We start from the raw sequence: 17,883 nt of genomic DNA, 5'->3' as shown, positions 1-17,883 counted from the left end.
TATGGCAAACTTTGTTTGATGACACTTCATTTGTGATCTTCTCCGGTCTCCCTGCCTCTAATTACATTTCAGAGTCCTCAAATTGCTGCTCTAAGCATTTTATCCAGATTTTATCGTTGCATTCAGAGGGAGAGGCAGGGAAGAGGGTGTTACTTCATCTTATGCAGAACTGAAACTCATACATTGGGTTTCAATGAATAATTTAGTTGCAGCTCCCTTTCTACTTTACCATATACTAAGTCCTCTGCTTTTCATCTCTTTTGATGCACACTAAGATTTCTTAAAAAGAAAAAAAACTAAGAACTTATGCAATTAAGAATTTTGCCATCTAGAAAGTCTTACTTTCCGTTTAGCCCATCTTTGTTGTCAACTCCCACAGCCTTTTCTTCTGTATCTAACCAAAGAGCAGACAGGACAGGCAGGCTGCTCCAATGTTACAAGATTTTCAGGAGATAGGTTCTGGTCTCTACTCTGAAATAAAGGACTCTTTAAAGCTGTAGCTTGCTTGAATTTCAGGCCTCCTTTCTGACATTTCTCTGGAAACAGTCAATGAAGGAAGTGCAAGTGTTTCTTTATGACTGTCCTTTACATTAAACGTGCATAACATCAATTATACTAGTGTAGGAAACACCTGATCACAGGACTGAAGAATTTTGGAATTCAAAGTAGTTGGAGGTTCTCTGTGCCTCAGTTTAAGAGATATAGCTGTACTCTAAAACTGGGAGAGTTCATGGGCAAAATGGCCAGCATAGGAGATGTAATACAACTAAATGCCCACAGGGTCAGCCTGGTAGGCAAAACAGGGAACATGGGAGAAGGCTGTGGTCAACTGTCCAGAGAGAGGAAGGATAAGGGAAAGAGACAGAAACATCAATGATGGAAGAGTCATTGATCGGCTGCCTCCTGCACGCCCCCCGCTGGGGATTAAGCCCGCAACCCGGGATGTGCCCTGACTAGGAATCAAACCTCGATCTCCTGGATCCTAGGCCGAGGCTCAACTGCTGAGCCACACCGGCGGGGTGAGGCTTTGCTTCAAAATTACCCTCTAGAGGGAGTGGCTACTACACTCAGCTTTAGCTAATTTCATGTAGTAACACACGTCCTGTGTCATCAGATCTGTCAATTTTTCAAGAGAAGTCAAATTAGGATTTTTGTGTGTGAAATCTTTAGTACTGGCTCAGTTTCTAACAGAGTTTGGGCCAAACAACACGTAGCTACATCCTGGATATAGTACAAAGGTTATCCTTTCTGGCTTCTGGCTCAAGTGAAAAGGTTAAAATGCAGAGCAAAGGACATGGGATTCTCTTTATTTTCCCATCCTCACTTAACCACTGACCTTAGAAGGAGATACAGCTTTGTAAGTTCTTTAGAATAAAGGGTGAGAAAGACTGATGGGGAAGCTTTTGGGGTAGACCAAATCTGGGATACTTAAATTCTACTTGCATGCCATGTCTTGAGCATTTAAATTCTACAGAGGGCTGGTTAAAAACACATCTGTAGGAGATACATGGTATAAAGATTAAAAACTCAGGCTTTTAAGCCCAGAACTCTCCAAGTATGCAGCTCTCTGATGACCTGACCCTATTCAAGAGACTATACTGAACCAATACAGTACTGAAAATTATAAAATTTTCTGCAAGTTATGTGCTCAGGCAACAAACATTTGTCAAGAATAACAAGATGTAACTACCCAATACTTTTAAATATGGTTTTACTAGAGCATAAGTCATTTCAAAGCAAAAGTAGTTTATGTCAATTATAACATATAATACATTTAAGTCATAATATGAATTTAAGTTTTTATTTGTGTATTTCACTGTAGTGCTGTGACAACAAACTGACACTGTGTACCAGAGCATACACACACCAACAGCAAGGTGTAACTTTCATTACACCACTGCTAGAATATTTAGCTTTTCGTAGGACACATAAGCATGTAAGATGGCCACACCAAATAATTTTCTGGGGTTTTTTTCCCTTAGATAATCTTAATTTTTTTTAAATCAGTAATACTTTTATCAATCTCACTGTTAATAGAACTGTAAATTATCTGGGTGATAGGGTATGGGGGCAGGGGGAAGAAATCATTCAATTGTGTTACACTGTAATAGTCGCTAGAGTAATCTCACACACACCAACAAGGAACTGTCGTCATAATTAAGGGCTAGTTACTGTTGTTAGTTGCACAATGATAAAGTTCTTTTCAAAATATTGGTTAGCCCACTTATAGTATGAAAAAATGCCCTCTCCACTTATGCAGAAGAAAAAAATATTCAGAAAGTTATTTTTGGCCTTGCTATGTCAAAAAGTCAACTGTACAAAGATCTACGTGTCAAACCTAAAATTATAATTTTAAAAGTCTATTAAAAACAAAAATGTCATGCATTTTTATTAATTATGCAGAGGCTTTAAAACTGTTGCAAGACCATATAGTATATATTAGCTTTTATACTGCTAATGCACAACTAACAGCAAACTTGATTAGATGAACAGAAATCTGTCTTAATTACACCTTTATATATCACACTAGAGAGACAAATGCCACAAGATCTGCAGAAACATTCAGTTCTGAGCACTTAAATGGCAGGGTAACTTTTTGAGTTGTAATCCATCACATACAGAATAACAAAATAAAAGGAAAAAATTCCGCAGCCTCACATTACAAGAAAATGTACTGCTATAAAATATTAAGGAGTAAAGGATATCATCTATAACACAAACAACTAGTGTCAAAAAACAAACAAAACCTCTAAATAAAATCTCAAAATACACATAGCAACTGAAGCACAAATACTGCATTAAATACAGTAAAGATTTAATAAGACTAATTAATAAAAGACACAAAAATAGGAGGAACTAGGGCAATGAGTAAATAAAACCAAAATAATGGGGGGGGAATCTGAACCATTGTTTCCCCCCTAGTTGGAGCACAATTTTTGGGGGGTGTCTTTCCATTCATATAACACCTAACACTGTACACGAAGATTTTAATGTCACAGAAAAACTTGGTTCTCCCATGAAATTCTTGATAAATTTTTTGTAGACATTATTATGAGTGAAAAACAGCCAATGAATGGGCACCTATTATTTTTAACACTGCAGATTTACAGAAACTTTTTAAAAGTTATCATAATCTTTTTTGTCTTTTTTCCCCTCAGCTTCAAATCCATCAACTCCATCACTATCCCTTCTTCGTTTCCTGTTGTTGTGGATGTTAAAACGTTGGCTCATTTGGGGTAATGGGTCCATGCCTAGAACTTTGTGTATCTGGCGGAATGCAAGGAGTCTCAATGCAAACTGCAACAAAAAGAGTCAGAATTTAGAATTAATTTTAAAAACCAAAATAATAATTCTTATTAGGTTTATACCTCCATATGTAAAAAAGCCTGTTTAATGAAAGAAATACCTTGAACAATTTTAGTTTCATAACTGAAACTAATTCACCCACCCAGTCAATGACTGAGGAACATTTGGGATGTTTCCACTTTCTCGCTATTATGCATAGTGCTGTTGTGTACATTCATGTACAAGTTTTTGTGTGGCACGTTTTCAGTTCTCTTGGGTATATACCTAGGAGTGAAACTTTTTCAAAATGGCTGCTGTTTAGACTATTTTTAGCCCCTCTGTATTTTCTTAAGCTGAGATAATACATTTAGTACATTTCTGACATTAAAAAGAAAAGCTATAGCAGTTTTAGATTAATTTTTTCATTCATTATTCATTCATTCATTCATTCATTCATTCATTCATTCGGTTCACATATTTTTTCCTTTTCCATAATTCTTCTTCTAATAGGACTTATAGCTGATAATGATGACGACGACAGCCAACATAAAGCTGGACAGTGAAAGCTGATAGGGAAAAAATTAATTCATTGGAAACATGGTGTTGGAGGAGAGCTCTATGGATACCTTGGAGCACCAGAAAGATAAGATAAGTAAGTGGGTCCCAGAGCAAATTAAGCCTGAAACACCACTGGAGGCAAAACTGACAAAACTGAAGGTGTCCTAATTTGGGTGCACATGAGGAGGCAAGAGGGAGAGAAAGACAAAATAAGAGATGGACTGATTCCATAAAAGAAGCCATAGGCATGAGTTTACAAGAGCTAAGCTGGACTGTTGAGGACAGGACACTGTGGACATCACTTACACAGTTACCAGGAGTCAGAGCTGACTCAATGGCACATAACACACACATTATAGTTACACATACTAACTCGTTTAATCCTCCTAACAACCCTGCCTGAGACAGATGCTGCTTTTATCCCCATTTTACAGATGAGATGGCAGAGCCTGTATTCAAACCCAGGGAGTCTTGACTCCAGGGCCCACGCTTTTAATTGCCACATTAAACAGAGAGGAGAGGCTAAATTACAACAATAATTACCATAAACCACACAGCACACCACTTCTATACAACCAGGTGACATAGTTTCTCTACTGATTTTGATATATAACCTAATACTCAGATTTAATGAGACACTGAAAATACTGTTTTATTTTTATATTTATATAATACACTTAAACACACACACAGTTAACATAGTAAAATTCCAGATTATATTAGTGAATCTAGTTTAAGTTATAATCTCTTTAGGGGCTTATTAAAGCAGAAGAATGAATACTATACAGTATTTCTTCTAAAGGACAACTATAAAAAACAAAACCTTAATTAAAGGCAGTGACTCAACAAAGCTTTGGGATTAAGAACACCCTTTTACCTGTGCACTGGATGTGATGTCCTCACGCTGCTGGTCAGTCATTGTTGCCAAGGTATCAAAAGGATCCTTCTCACAAGGATCCAGAAGTCCAGGACTACCTACAGCAATCACCACAGTGAGAGAAAAAATTAGTTTTTTGTAAAAGAAAAGAGAGTTTTTATTCAATTATCAAACACAAGCATTAAAAATGAAGTAAAACTTACCTTTCAGAATAATTCCTGAAGAAATGCACTCAAACACTCTTCTTAGTGCATCTCCAGGGCTCTGAGGACTAGAAGCACTACTGATTGCTTTCTCTACTAGTAACTCCATAGCCTAAAAATAAAAACATAAAAAATGTGTTTAACAGCTTACAGACCAAACACCAGAATGACAAACTACTTAATAAAAATTAAAAATTTCAAACACGGAAAAAGTACATAGAACAAATCACAAAAACAGAAAATAAAATTGCATGTAATGGAAAAAAATTAAGTAAAACAATAAAAACAACTCATAAAGCAATATATAATTTATTTTTTAAAAAGATTTTTTAACTTCTTTTCAGAAATTTTTTATTGATTAATTTTAGAGAGAAAGAGGATGGGAGGAAGTGAGGGAAGGAGAAAGAGACAACAACCTATTGTTCCACTTATTTATGCAGTCACTGGTTGATTCTTGAATGTGCCCTTACATGGAATTAAACCTTTAACATTGGCATATCGGAATGACACTCTAACCAACTGAGCTACCTAGTGAGGGCTACAATTTATTCTTAATAAAGAAAAACATAAAATAGAATATTAGGGTTTTGTTTTTTTTTTATTGTTTAAATAACTGCTATCCTTTCCTATTAAAAAAGGACAGTCCTTAAAATTCTTTAGATATTTAGGGCTCACATACATTTATTCTGTTATCGTAACAGGGAGTTACAGGAGACCCATCTTCTACTAAGTAGAGAAGATTTTTGTTTTTTCTTTACAATGTACATTATCTAAATTTTCATTTAATTCACAACTGAACTTCAATTATCCTTGAGAAAAATACAAATTATGCTTTCATTGTAAATTATATTTGAGAGACTTAAAATCTAAACTAATGAATAAAAGACAAAAGTAAAAATATAGATTTAGAAAGCAGATAACCCAGAATTATTCTGAAGGGCCTATTAGAAAATCTGATTTCATTTAGATTTTAAAAATTGAGATATAATTCCCATGATAATATTCCCTTTTAAAGTTTACAATTCAGTGGATTTTAGTATACTTACAAGTTGTCCAACCATAACCACTATCTAATTCCAGAACACATTAATCACCCACAAGAGAAACTCCTTACCCATTAGTAGTCATTCCCCAGTCTCCCTTTCCTCCATCTCCCTGGCAATGACTAAAGCACTTTCTATTTCTATAGATTTGTCTGTTCTGGATATTTCATACAAATGAAGCCATGTAAAATGTGGCCTTTTCTGTCTGGCTTCCTTCACTTTGCATAATGTTTAAGGTTCACCCATACTGTAGCTTTTACCTTACATTTTAAATAAGACCACCAATAACAAGTCAAAGAAAGTAAATAGACTAGAAATACAATAAAATCCCGAAAATAATATTGAAGCTGAAAATACCTTAGTGAGAATCCATTTTTAGTTGCCTGCTTAAAAAGCTCACAGATTTAATCAGAGGTAAAAAACTATGTCAAGTTATTCACGCCAAAGCCATTACTCAGATGTTTTAAATAAGAATTTTAAAATGTTTGGACACGTGAAGACTGTAGTCCCAAATAAATTAGGAATAAATTATAAGAGAGATGGGAATTTAAAGTGACACATTAAAGAGTGCACATCAACAGTAGTAAAAAAATGTCTGCTGGCAGTATGAGAGATTGGGGAAAAAAATTAAAATGAATGTTCATAATGATAAATGTAAATCAAACTAAAAAAAAAAAAAAAAAATCAGGATATTCAGTTTACCCAGTTCAAGAATGCAGAAGATACTCAAGACATTTTAAAAGGGGTTTCATTTAAAAATTTCAGTGCTTTGTAAGGAATCAGCTTCAGTTTTCCATACAATTCTATGAATGTGTAATAAATATTTCTTTACCAAACAAATCAAGTATTATTTTAAGACGTCCAACAGACTGTGAAATCCTGAGGGATAAGGTCAATGTCATATTTTGAACCCCTCTGCTTAGCATAAATGGCCAGCATACAGAAAATATTTGATAAATATTTGTGAAATGGAATACTTTTGGAAAGAAAGTAAAAATAATTCTGCTGACAAAAGAAACCAAGGGTAATAAGCAAATTACTTACTGATGTTGAGCTTAAATATAAAATTGAAGTAATAAAATATGCCACTTTCCATAAATACCTAAACTTTTACTAAGTACCTTTAGAGAATGTTAAGAGAAAAATAAGTATTAAATAATCACCTATAATCTGTATGTCAAGATAGAGAATATGTTTCAAGTAATTCAAAGCCTTTTCAGCCCAGCTGGGGTGGCTCAGTGGTTGAGCATCGACCCATGAACCAAGAGGTCACTGGCTCAATTCCCGTCAGGGCACATGCCTGGGTTTCGGGCTCAGTCCCCAGTGGGGGGTGTTCAGGAGGCAGCCAACTGATGTTTCTCTCTCTCTCCCCCTCCTTCCTAAAATCAATAACAAACATGTAAAAAAAAAAAAAAAGAAAGCTTTTTCAAAATCTGCTTATTGGGAATTTGTGGGAAGTGGGAATTTGTGATTTCTACTTGCATACAAAGGTAGATAGAAACTAAGACTCAAGAGAGAAATTAATTATTTACGGAAAACAATAAGTCAATATATTTAGAGATACAATGAAACTAAAAAAATCTGACCTCTGAGAAAATTTGCTATGAAGCAAGCAATTTAAAAATATGTTTTCTATAGAACAGGGTTATTCTCCAAGCAGATATCTACAGTTAGAAAAGCAACAGCAGTAGAATATATGTGGTTTTTAAACTCTGAAATATATATGTTAAAAAGTAAAAGTACAACATCAAAGATGAAGAATTAAATTAGGGAAATGATATTTAGGCTGTAATGTAAAGGATCTTGGTGGCTTAAGTTATTTAAAGAGAAAAGCTCTGCATATTAAATGATTTGAAATCAATGATTGCAATATTTGTTTTAAAAAACAGTCATGAAGCATGTATTATCCTCAGTACTATTAACAACAATAATGCTTACTAAATTAAATGGCAGGCACACTGCCAAGCACTTTAAATGCATGATTTCATTTAATGTACATAACTAGATGTTATTATACCACAATTTTAAAGATTAAAAAAAGAAAACAAAGAGGTTAAGTAGTTTGTCTAAAGTCATACAATTATAAGGTAAAAAGACTAGGATTTGAACCCAGGTCTGATTCAAATCTTGTTTTTTTTAACTACAGCTATATTTCAATAAATATCCTTTTCTAGTTCTCGTAGAGGTCAAAAGTCATAAAAAAACCCCTACAAAACCACCCACAAAAGCCGGTGAGATTGTGGTGACACAGGTATTTTCATTTGGTAGGAATATAAACTGGTAAAACTTTTTTTTAGCACACAACTGGCAAGCTCAAAGGCACATACCAGCAATGTCAATACTAGAGATTTACAATAGGGCTTTTATACTTAAATGAATGCATTAAAATATTCAGTGCAACTGTTTATCTGTAACCAACTGGAAACAAAAGAAATATTTAACACTAGGAATTCTGGTTAAATAACAGTAATAGGAGCAGTTATCTTCTTCACCATTGTAACTTATTATACACTAAGCACTGTCTGAGCCTTTCCAGACCCAATTTTAATCATCACAATCACTGTTAGGAGACAGATATGACTATTATTCCTATTTTACAAATAAAGATGTTTATGTTATTAAAGTAGGACTTTATGAGTACCATTACAACAAGTTATTGTATATACAAAAATCATTTCTATATTCTAGCTGACACAGGGTAATATTGATACATGCACAACAGACTTTCATTCCTAAATCCATTTGTAGGATGTTATTTATATTTGTGTATTATATTGATACACAGCACCTTATTTTATACTCAACAATTCTTCATAAAAACTGTCAAGTCTTGCGGGGGAAAAAGAGTTTATTCATAACTATTGGTGATTTGGGAGTGCGTGGGTAGGTACTTAGTTTTAGTTAAGGGACAGTTAAGTGCTGAGTTACTACTATTTTTAAGCTAAAGTGAATGAGATGTAAGCAAAGAGAATGTTAGTTATTTGTCCTGAGTTATCAGTGTGCTATCATTTAAAAACTTTTCATTGGTTCTAAAAGTGACACACAAGAACTCTCTTGCTATAAGCCACCACCACTAAGTCTAAATTATTTGTATCTATCTAAAACACTCTTGAAAAACCAGTAAAATATTTGTAAAGAAATGTTAAATCACATATTTCAGTTGCTGTTTGGACAGAAAGTATAATTACGATATTTCTCTCAGCCTATTCTTTGATAACTGTTCTTTCACATTTGACAGATCATTCTTAAAAACAAACAAAAAAAGTGAGGCCCTCGCTGGGTAGCTCAGTTGGTTGGAGCATCGTCCAAATATGCAAGGTTGCGGGTTTGATCCCTGGCTAGGGCACATAAAAGAAACAACCAATGAATGCATAAATAAATGGAACAACAACAACAAAACAAACAAGAGAACAAGTGAGGTAAAATTCACATAACATAAAATTAACTATTTTAAAGTGAATAACTCAGTGGCATTTAGTACATTCCCTGTTTCACAACCACCACCTCGGTCTAGTTCAAAACATTTCCATCACTTCAAAGTAAAGTTCCTTACACCCAGTAATAAGTTTCTCCCCACTCCCTCCTTCCCCAAGCCTATAGCAACCCCCAATTTGCATTCTGTCTCTATGGATGTCTACTCTGAATATTTCATACAAATGCAATCATATAATGTATGATTTTTTTGTGTCTGGCTTCATTCACATTTTGGAGGTTCATCCATGTTGTGACAGACCTTTTTTTTCTTTTGTAAAATATTCCTCACTGTAATATATACTGTTTAGAAATACACAATAAACATTCAAAAATTAACTATTGCTTTTTTGTAAATTACAGCAGGTATACTATTTTAAAGGAGGTTTAGATACTACAAAACAATTCTGATGTCAAACCAACCTTACACTAGGAACGCTACCTGTATTTACTTCATCACCATGGATTTAGGACAAAAAGAACAACTAATCTGAAGGCAGAGTACTACTTTCAGTACTCATCAGTGGTCAAAGAAGAGCTTAAAAGCAGGCATTGTTACTTAAGATTTATTCAGATAAAGTAACCTGAATGCTAAAGTAAAACTGAAGATTTATGATTAAGAAATATGTTACAACACACACACCTACTGCCACCCAAGCAAAACTGTAACAGCTTCAACCAAAAAGAGGAAAAGGCCAGTGAAAGAACATTTCCAAGAAACTGAGTGGCTTGGCCAACTCTCCACATAGCTCCTCATTTGGCTTTCTAGAGAGAAGACGTGGGTGGTGTTGGCAGTTGACTGAAAAAAATAAAAAAAAATTTCACCAAGAACTTCCCAACTCGGAGAGGTATAAAAAGTCATGTTGTAGGTAGTCTCAAGAGAATTTTCCTAAATGTAAAACCCCCCTCTGACCACCTAATACCTTACCAGAGAAAAGCAAAGTAATAGAATTCACCCTCCTAAATAATTTCTGTGGAAGTGAGGCAGGGAAGGGTAGAAGAACCCTAATTATCCACATCTAATTATCTGTAACAATAAATAGACATTTGCCAAACATGTAGATAAAAGAAAACATAAATAAGGTAGTATCTTCCAAAGGCCTAAGAGTTAGGGAAAAAGTGATATATCAAAGATGGCTGTGAACTCTCAAAACAAATCTCCCAAAATATCTTCAAATACCCCGACCCCCTGCTGATTCAGAGAAATGAAAAGTGTTTCTGAGATGGTGAATAGGCTCAGGAAAAAAATACAGCGGATTCTGCATAGGAAAAGGCTCCAGGAGTCTGTCCTGGGTTGGAAACCTGAAGCCTAAAGGTGTGCCAATGGAACCCAACTCATAGAGTACTACAGCACATTTGATCAGGGCACAGGAGAAAGCACAATCCATGTCTGCAACAAGGCTACATGCAGCCAAACCCTACTCCTTTCCACAAGCAATCCTCTAAGCAGATCTCATAAGTGAAGATAAAGGAGAGGCATTTAAAAATGTGTGCACAGATTCAAAACAATTGTTTGGATGTTTCAACACAAAAAGCTGATATTGTAAAGGAACTGACAATGCTAAGCACTAATGAGATGAAGAAAAAAAAAGGAATTTGGGTGGAACAAGCATAAAAAATAGATGAAAAATCTATTCTTTATGAACTCTGAGTGATAATGATGTGCTAATGTAGGCTCATCATTTGTAACAAATGTACTGCTCCGCTGTGAACTTTTGAGCGGAAGGCTGTACGTGGCATCTCTTTGTACTGTGCTCAATTTTGCTATGAACCAAAAACTGATCTAAAAAATAATGTCAATTAAAAATATCCAATCTGGAGAATCTTAAGGGAATAAAGATATAATCTGCTAATGTTGTGAGTCATAAAAATCTTTTAAAAAAATGTTTTTATTGATTTCAGAGAGAGGAAGAGAGAGGGAGAAAGAGAAACATCAGTGATGAGAGAGAGAGAGAGTCATTAATCGACTGACTCCTGTACACCCCCTCCTGGGAATCCAGCCTGCAACCCAGGGGTATTCCCTGACCGGGAATCGAATTGTGATCTCCTGGCTCATAGGTCGACAATCAACCACTGAGTCACACCAGCTGGGTGAGTTATAAAAATCTCGGTGAGTACAAAAAGCCAATAAAATTAAGAGCTCAAAGTTGATATGAAAAGACTGCAGAGCTGATACAGAAAATTGAAATGAAAAATAACATTATTATAGAATAAATGAATTATAAATAGCACAGAAGATTAGGACATAGCTGAAAATCAAGTTACTGCCAAAGAAATAATCACACCCTGACCAGCTTGGCTCGGCAGATAAGCACTGACCTATGATCCAGGAGATCGAAGTTCGATTCCTGGTCAGGGCACATCCCCGGGCTGAAGGCTCCATCCCCAGCTGGGGGCATGCAGGAGGCAGCCGATCAATGACTCTCTATCATTGATGTTTCTCTCTCTCTCCCTTCTTCTCTGTGAAATCAAGAAAGACATATTAAAAAAAAATTAGAAAGGCAATAGTTGTCTAAATAATCAGAAGAAAAGAGATTTATAAAAAAAGAAAAGGAAAAGGTAAGAATTATGGCAAAGGAGAGAAAAAAACAAAAATATGAACAAAACTCATAGCAGACAAATGTTAACAAAAAGAAAGCTAGTTTCAATATTAATAAATGAGTAATTCTTATTAACTCACGTCAGAAAGTATTCAATAAGGGGCCCTTTAGAAAGGCAAGATGTTCAAATTCGCGACATAGCTATCCTAAGTGTCCAAAAAAAAAATCACTGCAACAAAACAATAAAGCAGAGGGTGTAGGAAACACAACAGAAACAGAAACACAACAGAAGTAGCAGATTTTAATTCACTTTAGTCAGTTCATGAACAGATGAAGTAGACCAAAAAATACGTAAGAATATAGAAGATACAAAATGACTGATGAAGTTGAGCTAAAAGGTATATATTTACACACTATAACTTGTTGAGAACACATCTTCTAAGTGCCCATTTATAAAAACTGTACAATTATTAGACCACTAAGAAAACATTTAAATTTAAGAAACTGAAAACAGCAAAATATATTTACTAGATTACATTACTATACAAACTAGAAGTTATCTACAAAAGGAAAAGCCACTCTCCTTCAATCACACAGAATTAAAAAATTCCCTCAAAACCACTCTTGGCTTAAAGACAATATTAAATCACATTTTAGATAGCATAAAAAATAAAGAGAAAAATACTACATATATAGCCAAAAATATGTTTGACTTTACAGTTTTAAAATCTCTATATAATTAAAGTGTGAGTGAATGAAACAAGCATCCGACTCAAGAAGTCTGTAAAAGAACAACAAACAATAAACTCAAGGTAAACAGTAATCAGAATTTAATGAGTTATTAAAGAAGAAAATGATAGATCTGGCAGATAATCCAAAGAGCTGATTTTTTGGGAAGAAAAAAATAAAATAAACCACTACCTAAAAAAATATAAAAATACAATACTAGGAATAATTTTTAAATGTCAAAAGACTGACATTTTGGTGTGTTTTCAACTACTGAAAGAAATACTGGTGTACTTTATGTCACGTGTATATGATTTCCAAGATCAGTAAGGAGCTTGGCTCGTCCCTCCCGACTCTCCCCCATCATTGCCCTGCCATGGCCTATGCCCCACAGCTCCTTTCACCTGCGCACCCTCTCGCCCTCTCTTTTCCACTGAGTTCTTGCAGCTCTACACCCTCAAAGGAGAGAGTGCTCTATAAAGTTGATTGCTGTCTTTGGTAAAGAGGAAAAATAAGGTGTAGAGCAGAGCAGGGCCACATGCACATATTGGACTTCCAGACTCCACAAGTGGCCCAGAAGGAGAGGCTTCAGAGACCATCCTCACAAGTATTGAAGCTTGGATTTACTACAACAGAAGAAGGTTCAAAAGCTCCTGGTATGAGGAAACTGAAGTTGAAGGAAGCACAAAACAGAATGATGATATCCGATGCTTGTATTTTTACAAATTTTTAACATTTGAAGTTGTAATGCTTATTTTTTATATTTAAAATCTATTAAGAATTTAGTGAATTCTGATCACAAATAAATACTGAAATACCCATTTGTCATTGCTTCTATATGGCAACTGCTATTACTTGCTAGTCTAATCAAATAAAGAAAAATTAAAACCAGAAAAAGTAATCATAAATATGTTGCAAGGTATTTAAAAAACCCTGTTAGCAAATCTCTACTACATAAAAATCTGAGTTATCTGGTTGAAGAATTGGTTGATTTTCCTAGAAAAATATAAGTTACCAAAATTAACCTCAGGAGAGAGAAAAATGGATTAATTAGTCACAAAAGAAGACATTTAAAAAACGCTATCCCTAAAAAGGATTGGGAATGGATGTCACGTGAATTTTATAAACTGTAAAGGAACAGATGGTTTTGATGCCACTAAAACAGTTTCAGAATTTAGAGAAAGAACAAAGCTTCCAAAAAACATTTTTTTAAATTTTTTTAAAGAGAGAGAGGGAGAGAGAGGACAGGAGAGAGAAACATCAATTTGTTGTTTCACGTATTTATGTATATTGGCTGTTTGTTGTATGTGCCCTGACTGGAGGTTGAACCCACCACCTTGGTGCACTGGGACAACACTCTTAAGCAACTGAGCTAGCTGGCTAGGACTCAAATTGTTTTTATAGTTAGTTCATTATTGATTCAAAATCTGAACAAGAGGACAAAAATAAAACTACAAAAAATTATGTTATGACACTGAAAAATTTCCAAGTAGACTATCAGCAAACAGAGCTTAACATGTACTATATGAGACTCAACTCTGGAATGCAAATGTAACTAAATATGAGAATACCTATTTGTATAATATATAATACTAACAGATTAAAGGAGAAAAAAAACTATACACTTATGTCAATAAACCTTGAAAACTTATCTGATCAAGTTTAATTTCCATTTCTGATTCAAAATTATTTAGCAAACTAGTTCTAACATGACAAAGTAAGTATCTCAAGGCCATGCATCATGCCTAATACACTCAACATGCTACAACCATTTTCAATACAATTAGGAACATAACATGCATAGGAAAGTATTATTTCTTTTATTCCATATTTGTTGTAGAATATCGATTAAGTTAGAAAAAGAAGGAAAGATATAGGGAGAAAGGCTAAGTATCACTTTTAGATATGATTCTAATAAACATTTTTTTTATTTGTGATTTCAGAGAGAGAGAAAGGGAGGGAGGAAAGGAGGAACACCTATTTGTTGTTCCACTTATTTATGCATTCATTGGTTGTTTCTTGTATGTGCCCTGACCAGGGATCGAACCTGCAACCTTGGCATATTGGGATGACGCTCTAACCAAGTGAGCTGCTTAGCCAGGGTGTAGATATGATTCTAAGAATAGAAAATCTAAGGGAATCACATGAAAGAAATGATTACAAATAAAGGAATACAGCCAAGTGGTGGTTTACAAAATTAATATCCAAAGCAAATAGCTTTTATATATATAAACAATAACCAGAAAATGCAATGTAAGAAAAAACTCTGAGATAAAATACTTAAGTACAAAAAAACAAAAACAACCTGCACAGATCTTATTTAAATCTAAATAGGTACATAAACTTAATTTAAATAAGTAGAACATCCCATATTTTTTGTTAAGAAGAGTTAATGTTATAAAAGTGATGATATTTCCCAAATTATTAATTCAATGCAGTCCTACTTAGAAAGCATCAATAGAACTTTGGAGAAAATGAACAAAATGGCAGTCAAGTTCATTTGGAAAAAAAAACATATGAGAGCCAAAAAATTCCTCTGTGCAAAATGGAGTTTATAATGGGAGTTAGAGAATGGAGAGGGAGGAAACATCATGAAGAGGACAATTAAAACTTTGAAACACACTATGAAGCTCCAATAATTAAGAGTTTAGTACGAGAGAAGAAAGCAAACTGAGGAATAAAAGACTGCAGAAACAGGCCCACAAAAGTGAAACTGTGATTGATGACATGGTTTCTCAACCTCAGTGCTATTGATGACCAGTTTTGACAACCAAAAATGTCTCCAGACATTGCCAAATGTCCCCTAGAGGGCAAAACTGCCCCTGGTTGAGAACCACTGGTTTATGATAATGATAGTATTTCAAGCTGGGGATTGGGAACACAGATAATCATTATTTAAAAAATTGTTAAATGACATTGAAATAGTTGGCAATTGGTCTGGCATTTATAATTTTAAAATTGATTTTTAATTTTACAAGCAATAGATGTATATCTTATCCTTGTAAAAACCAAACAGAGTTCTCTATTTCAATCACCCCTTCCTCTCACTCCTCAGAGACAACCACTAGCAAGTTGGAATACATCTTTCTAGGAGCTTTTAGCTTGGGGGTGGGGGGTGGGGTGGGGTGGGGGGGTGGTGTGTGTGTGTGTGTGTGTGTGTGTGTGTGTGTGTGTGTGTGTGTGGCTCTAGAAGAAAGCATGTGTGAACTGATTTATAACCTAAAATACAAGAGGATTTTGTAAGCAGAATACAAAACCCAGAAGTCATAAAAGATTAGTTAGAATCTGTAACAATTTAAAAACTTTTGCCCTAGCCAGTTTTGCTCAGTGGTTAGTGTCAGCCCACGGACTGAAGGGTCCTGGGTTTGATTCTGGCCAAGGGCACGTACCTCGAATGCAGGATTGATCCCTAGCCCCAGTTGGGGTGTGTACTGGAAGCAACCAATCGATGTCTCTCTCTCACATTAATGTTTCTCTCCCCACCCCCCACCTCCCACTCTATGTGAAAAGCAATGGAAAAGATGTCCTCGGGTGAGGATTAAAAATAAATAATAAAATATAAAAACTTTTATGTAGCTCGGCCGGGCGTGGCTCAGCAGTTGAGCATTGACCTAGGATCCAGGAGATCGGAGTTTGATTCCCGGTCAGGGCACATGCCCGGGTTACGGGCTAGGCAGCCGATCAATGACTCTCTCATCATTGATGTTCCCCCCCTTTTCTCCCCCCCTCTTTTCCGCTCTCTGAAATCAATAAAAATATACTTAAAAAAAAAACTTTTATGTAGCAAAAATTCCATAAAGTTGAAAAGCAAATAATAAAAAAAAAAAGCAACTTTCAATACAAGAGTCAATTTCTTACAGAAATATAAATTTAAAAAAGTAACAAAGGAAATGGCAGTTAAAGAGAAAAATTACAAATGCCAGCAATCACTCGAAGAAACATTAAGTTAAATGAGACACTACTTTTGACTTATTATATTGTTACTAAGTGATAACATCCCACAGTTAATGGGGGTATGAAGGAAATAATCATCTGAACAGTTTTTGGAAGTTCTAATTAATCCAACTTTCTGGGGAACCATTAGCACATATTCTTTGACTTTGGAATTCCAGCCCTAGTAATTTATCACGTATATAATACTCACAAAAGTTTGACCACAGTATGAACATTTAATAGCAGAACACTACACACAACCCATATCCATCAAATAGATGCCAGTTAAATAAAATATGGCACATCATGCAGAGGGAATGCCACGTATGCAATGTGGAGAATGGGGCAGACCTGACACGCCCTTCTCAAAGAGCCCCAGGATTCGCTTTGTTAGGGCGGATGCAAATAATGTAAATAGCATGACCCCTCCAGAGAGAGAGAAAGGATGAAAGAGAGAGAGGGAGAGACAGAGGAAGGGAGGAAGGCAGGGAGGGAGGGAAAGACTGACTTTAGGTAACCCTGGCTAGTCAACTCTCACTAACCCAACCCAACTGTGGAATCAAAGGGTTCAACTATATTTTCCAATGAACCCCTCTGTCTGAATTTGTTCTATTCAGGAACCAAAAAGGTTCAAATATCAAAGGTTCATATATAAAAATAAAAACCTATATGCATGCCCTTTACCCCTGGAAGAAATCACAACAAACTGTTAAGATATAATCTGCCTTTAATCACTTCCTATTTTGTGCCTTTCTGCATTATTTGAATGTTCTACCATTACATATATTATTTCTGAATAATGTTTATTTCTAAATTTTTCAAATTCCTAACCTTGCCTGGCTGGCATGGCTCAGCAGTTGAGCATTGACCTAGGATCCAGGAGATCGCAGTTCAATTCCTGGTCAGGGCACATGCCCCGTTTTCGGGCTCGATCCCCAGCAGGGATCATACATGAGGCAGCCAATCAATGACTCTGTCTCATCACTGATATTTCTCTCTCTCCCTCTCTATTCCTCTCTCTGAAATTAACCCTGCAAAGGGAGATTAATAGCTCATTTTTAGTCTTTTGTACTGCTATATAGTAAAAGCCAATTAATAACTGCTGTCACTGTGAGACCAACAAAAAAAGGAAAGGAAAAGACAAAATAAAACCCCATCAAGTGTAGTTCTTTAAATACTAAATTCTCAAAAAATTAAAAACCCTAACTCCCCCAGGATTTCTCACTAGAAGAGGAAACTGTATTTAG

The 17,883-nt window shown here is 35.2% G+C and overlaps 1 protein-coding gene across 2 annotated transcripts in view; it reads right to left on the bottom strand.

The window, feature by feature from the left end:
• Positions 1-1,694: 1,694 nt before the first annotated feature.
• The window catches only part of ZFR (zinc finger RNA binding protein), a 69,268-nt gene continuing 53,079 nt past the window's right edge, over positions 1,695-17,883 (bottom strand). For both annotated transcript variants that reach the window (XM_087815317.1, XM_016224315.2), the window contains 3 exons: positions 4,924-5,035; positions 4,721-4,818; positions 1,695-3,297 (listed from right to left, as the gene is read on the bottom strand). In XM_087815317.1, the coding sequence (XP_087671443.1) occupies positions 3,118-3,297; positions 4,721-4,818; positions 4,924-5,035 (390 nt within the window). In that variant the 3' untranslated portion in view covers positions 1,695-3,117. The remainder of the gene's footprint in view (positions 3,298-4,720; positions 4,819-4,923; positions 5,036-17,883) is intronic.

Source organism: Miniopterus natalensis, chromosome 3 (assembly GCF_054644295.1).
Source record: "Miniopterus natalensis isolate mMinNat1 chromosome 3, mMinNat1.hap1, whole genome shotgun sequence".
Taxonomy (NCBI): Eukaryota; Metazoa; Chordata; class Mammalia; order Chiroptera; family Miniopteridae; genus Miniopterus; species Miniopterus natalensis.
This window is presented reverse-complemented; position numbering and strand designations above follow the sequence as displayed.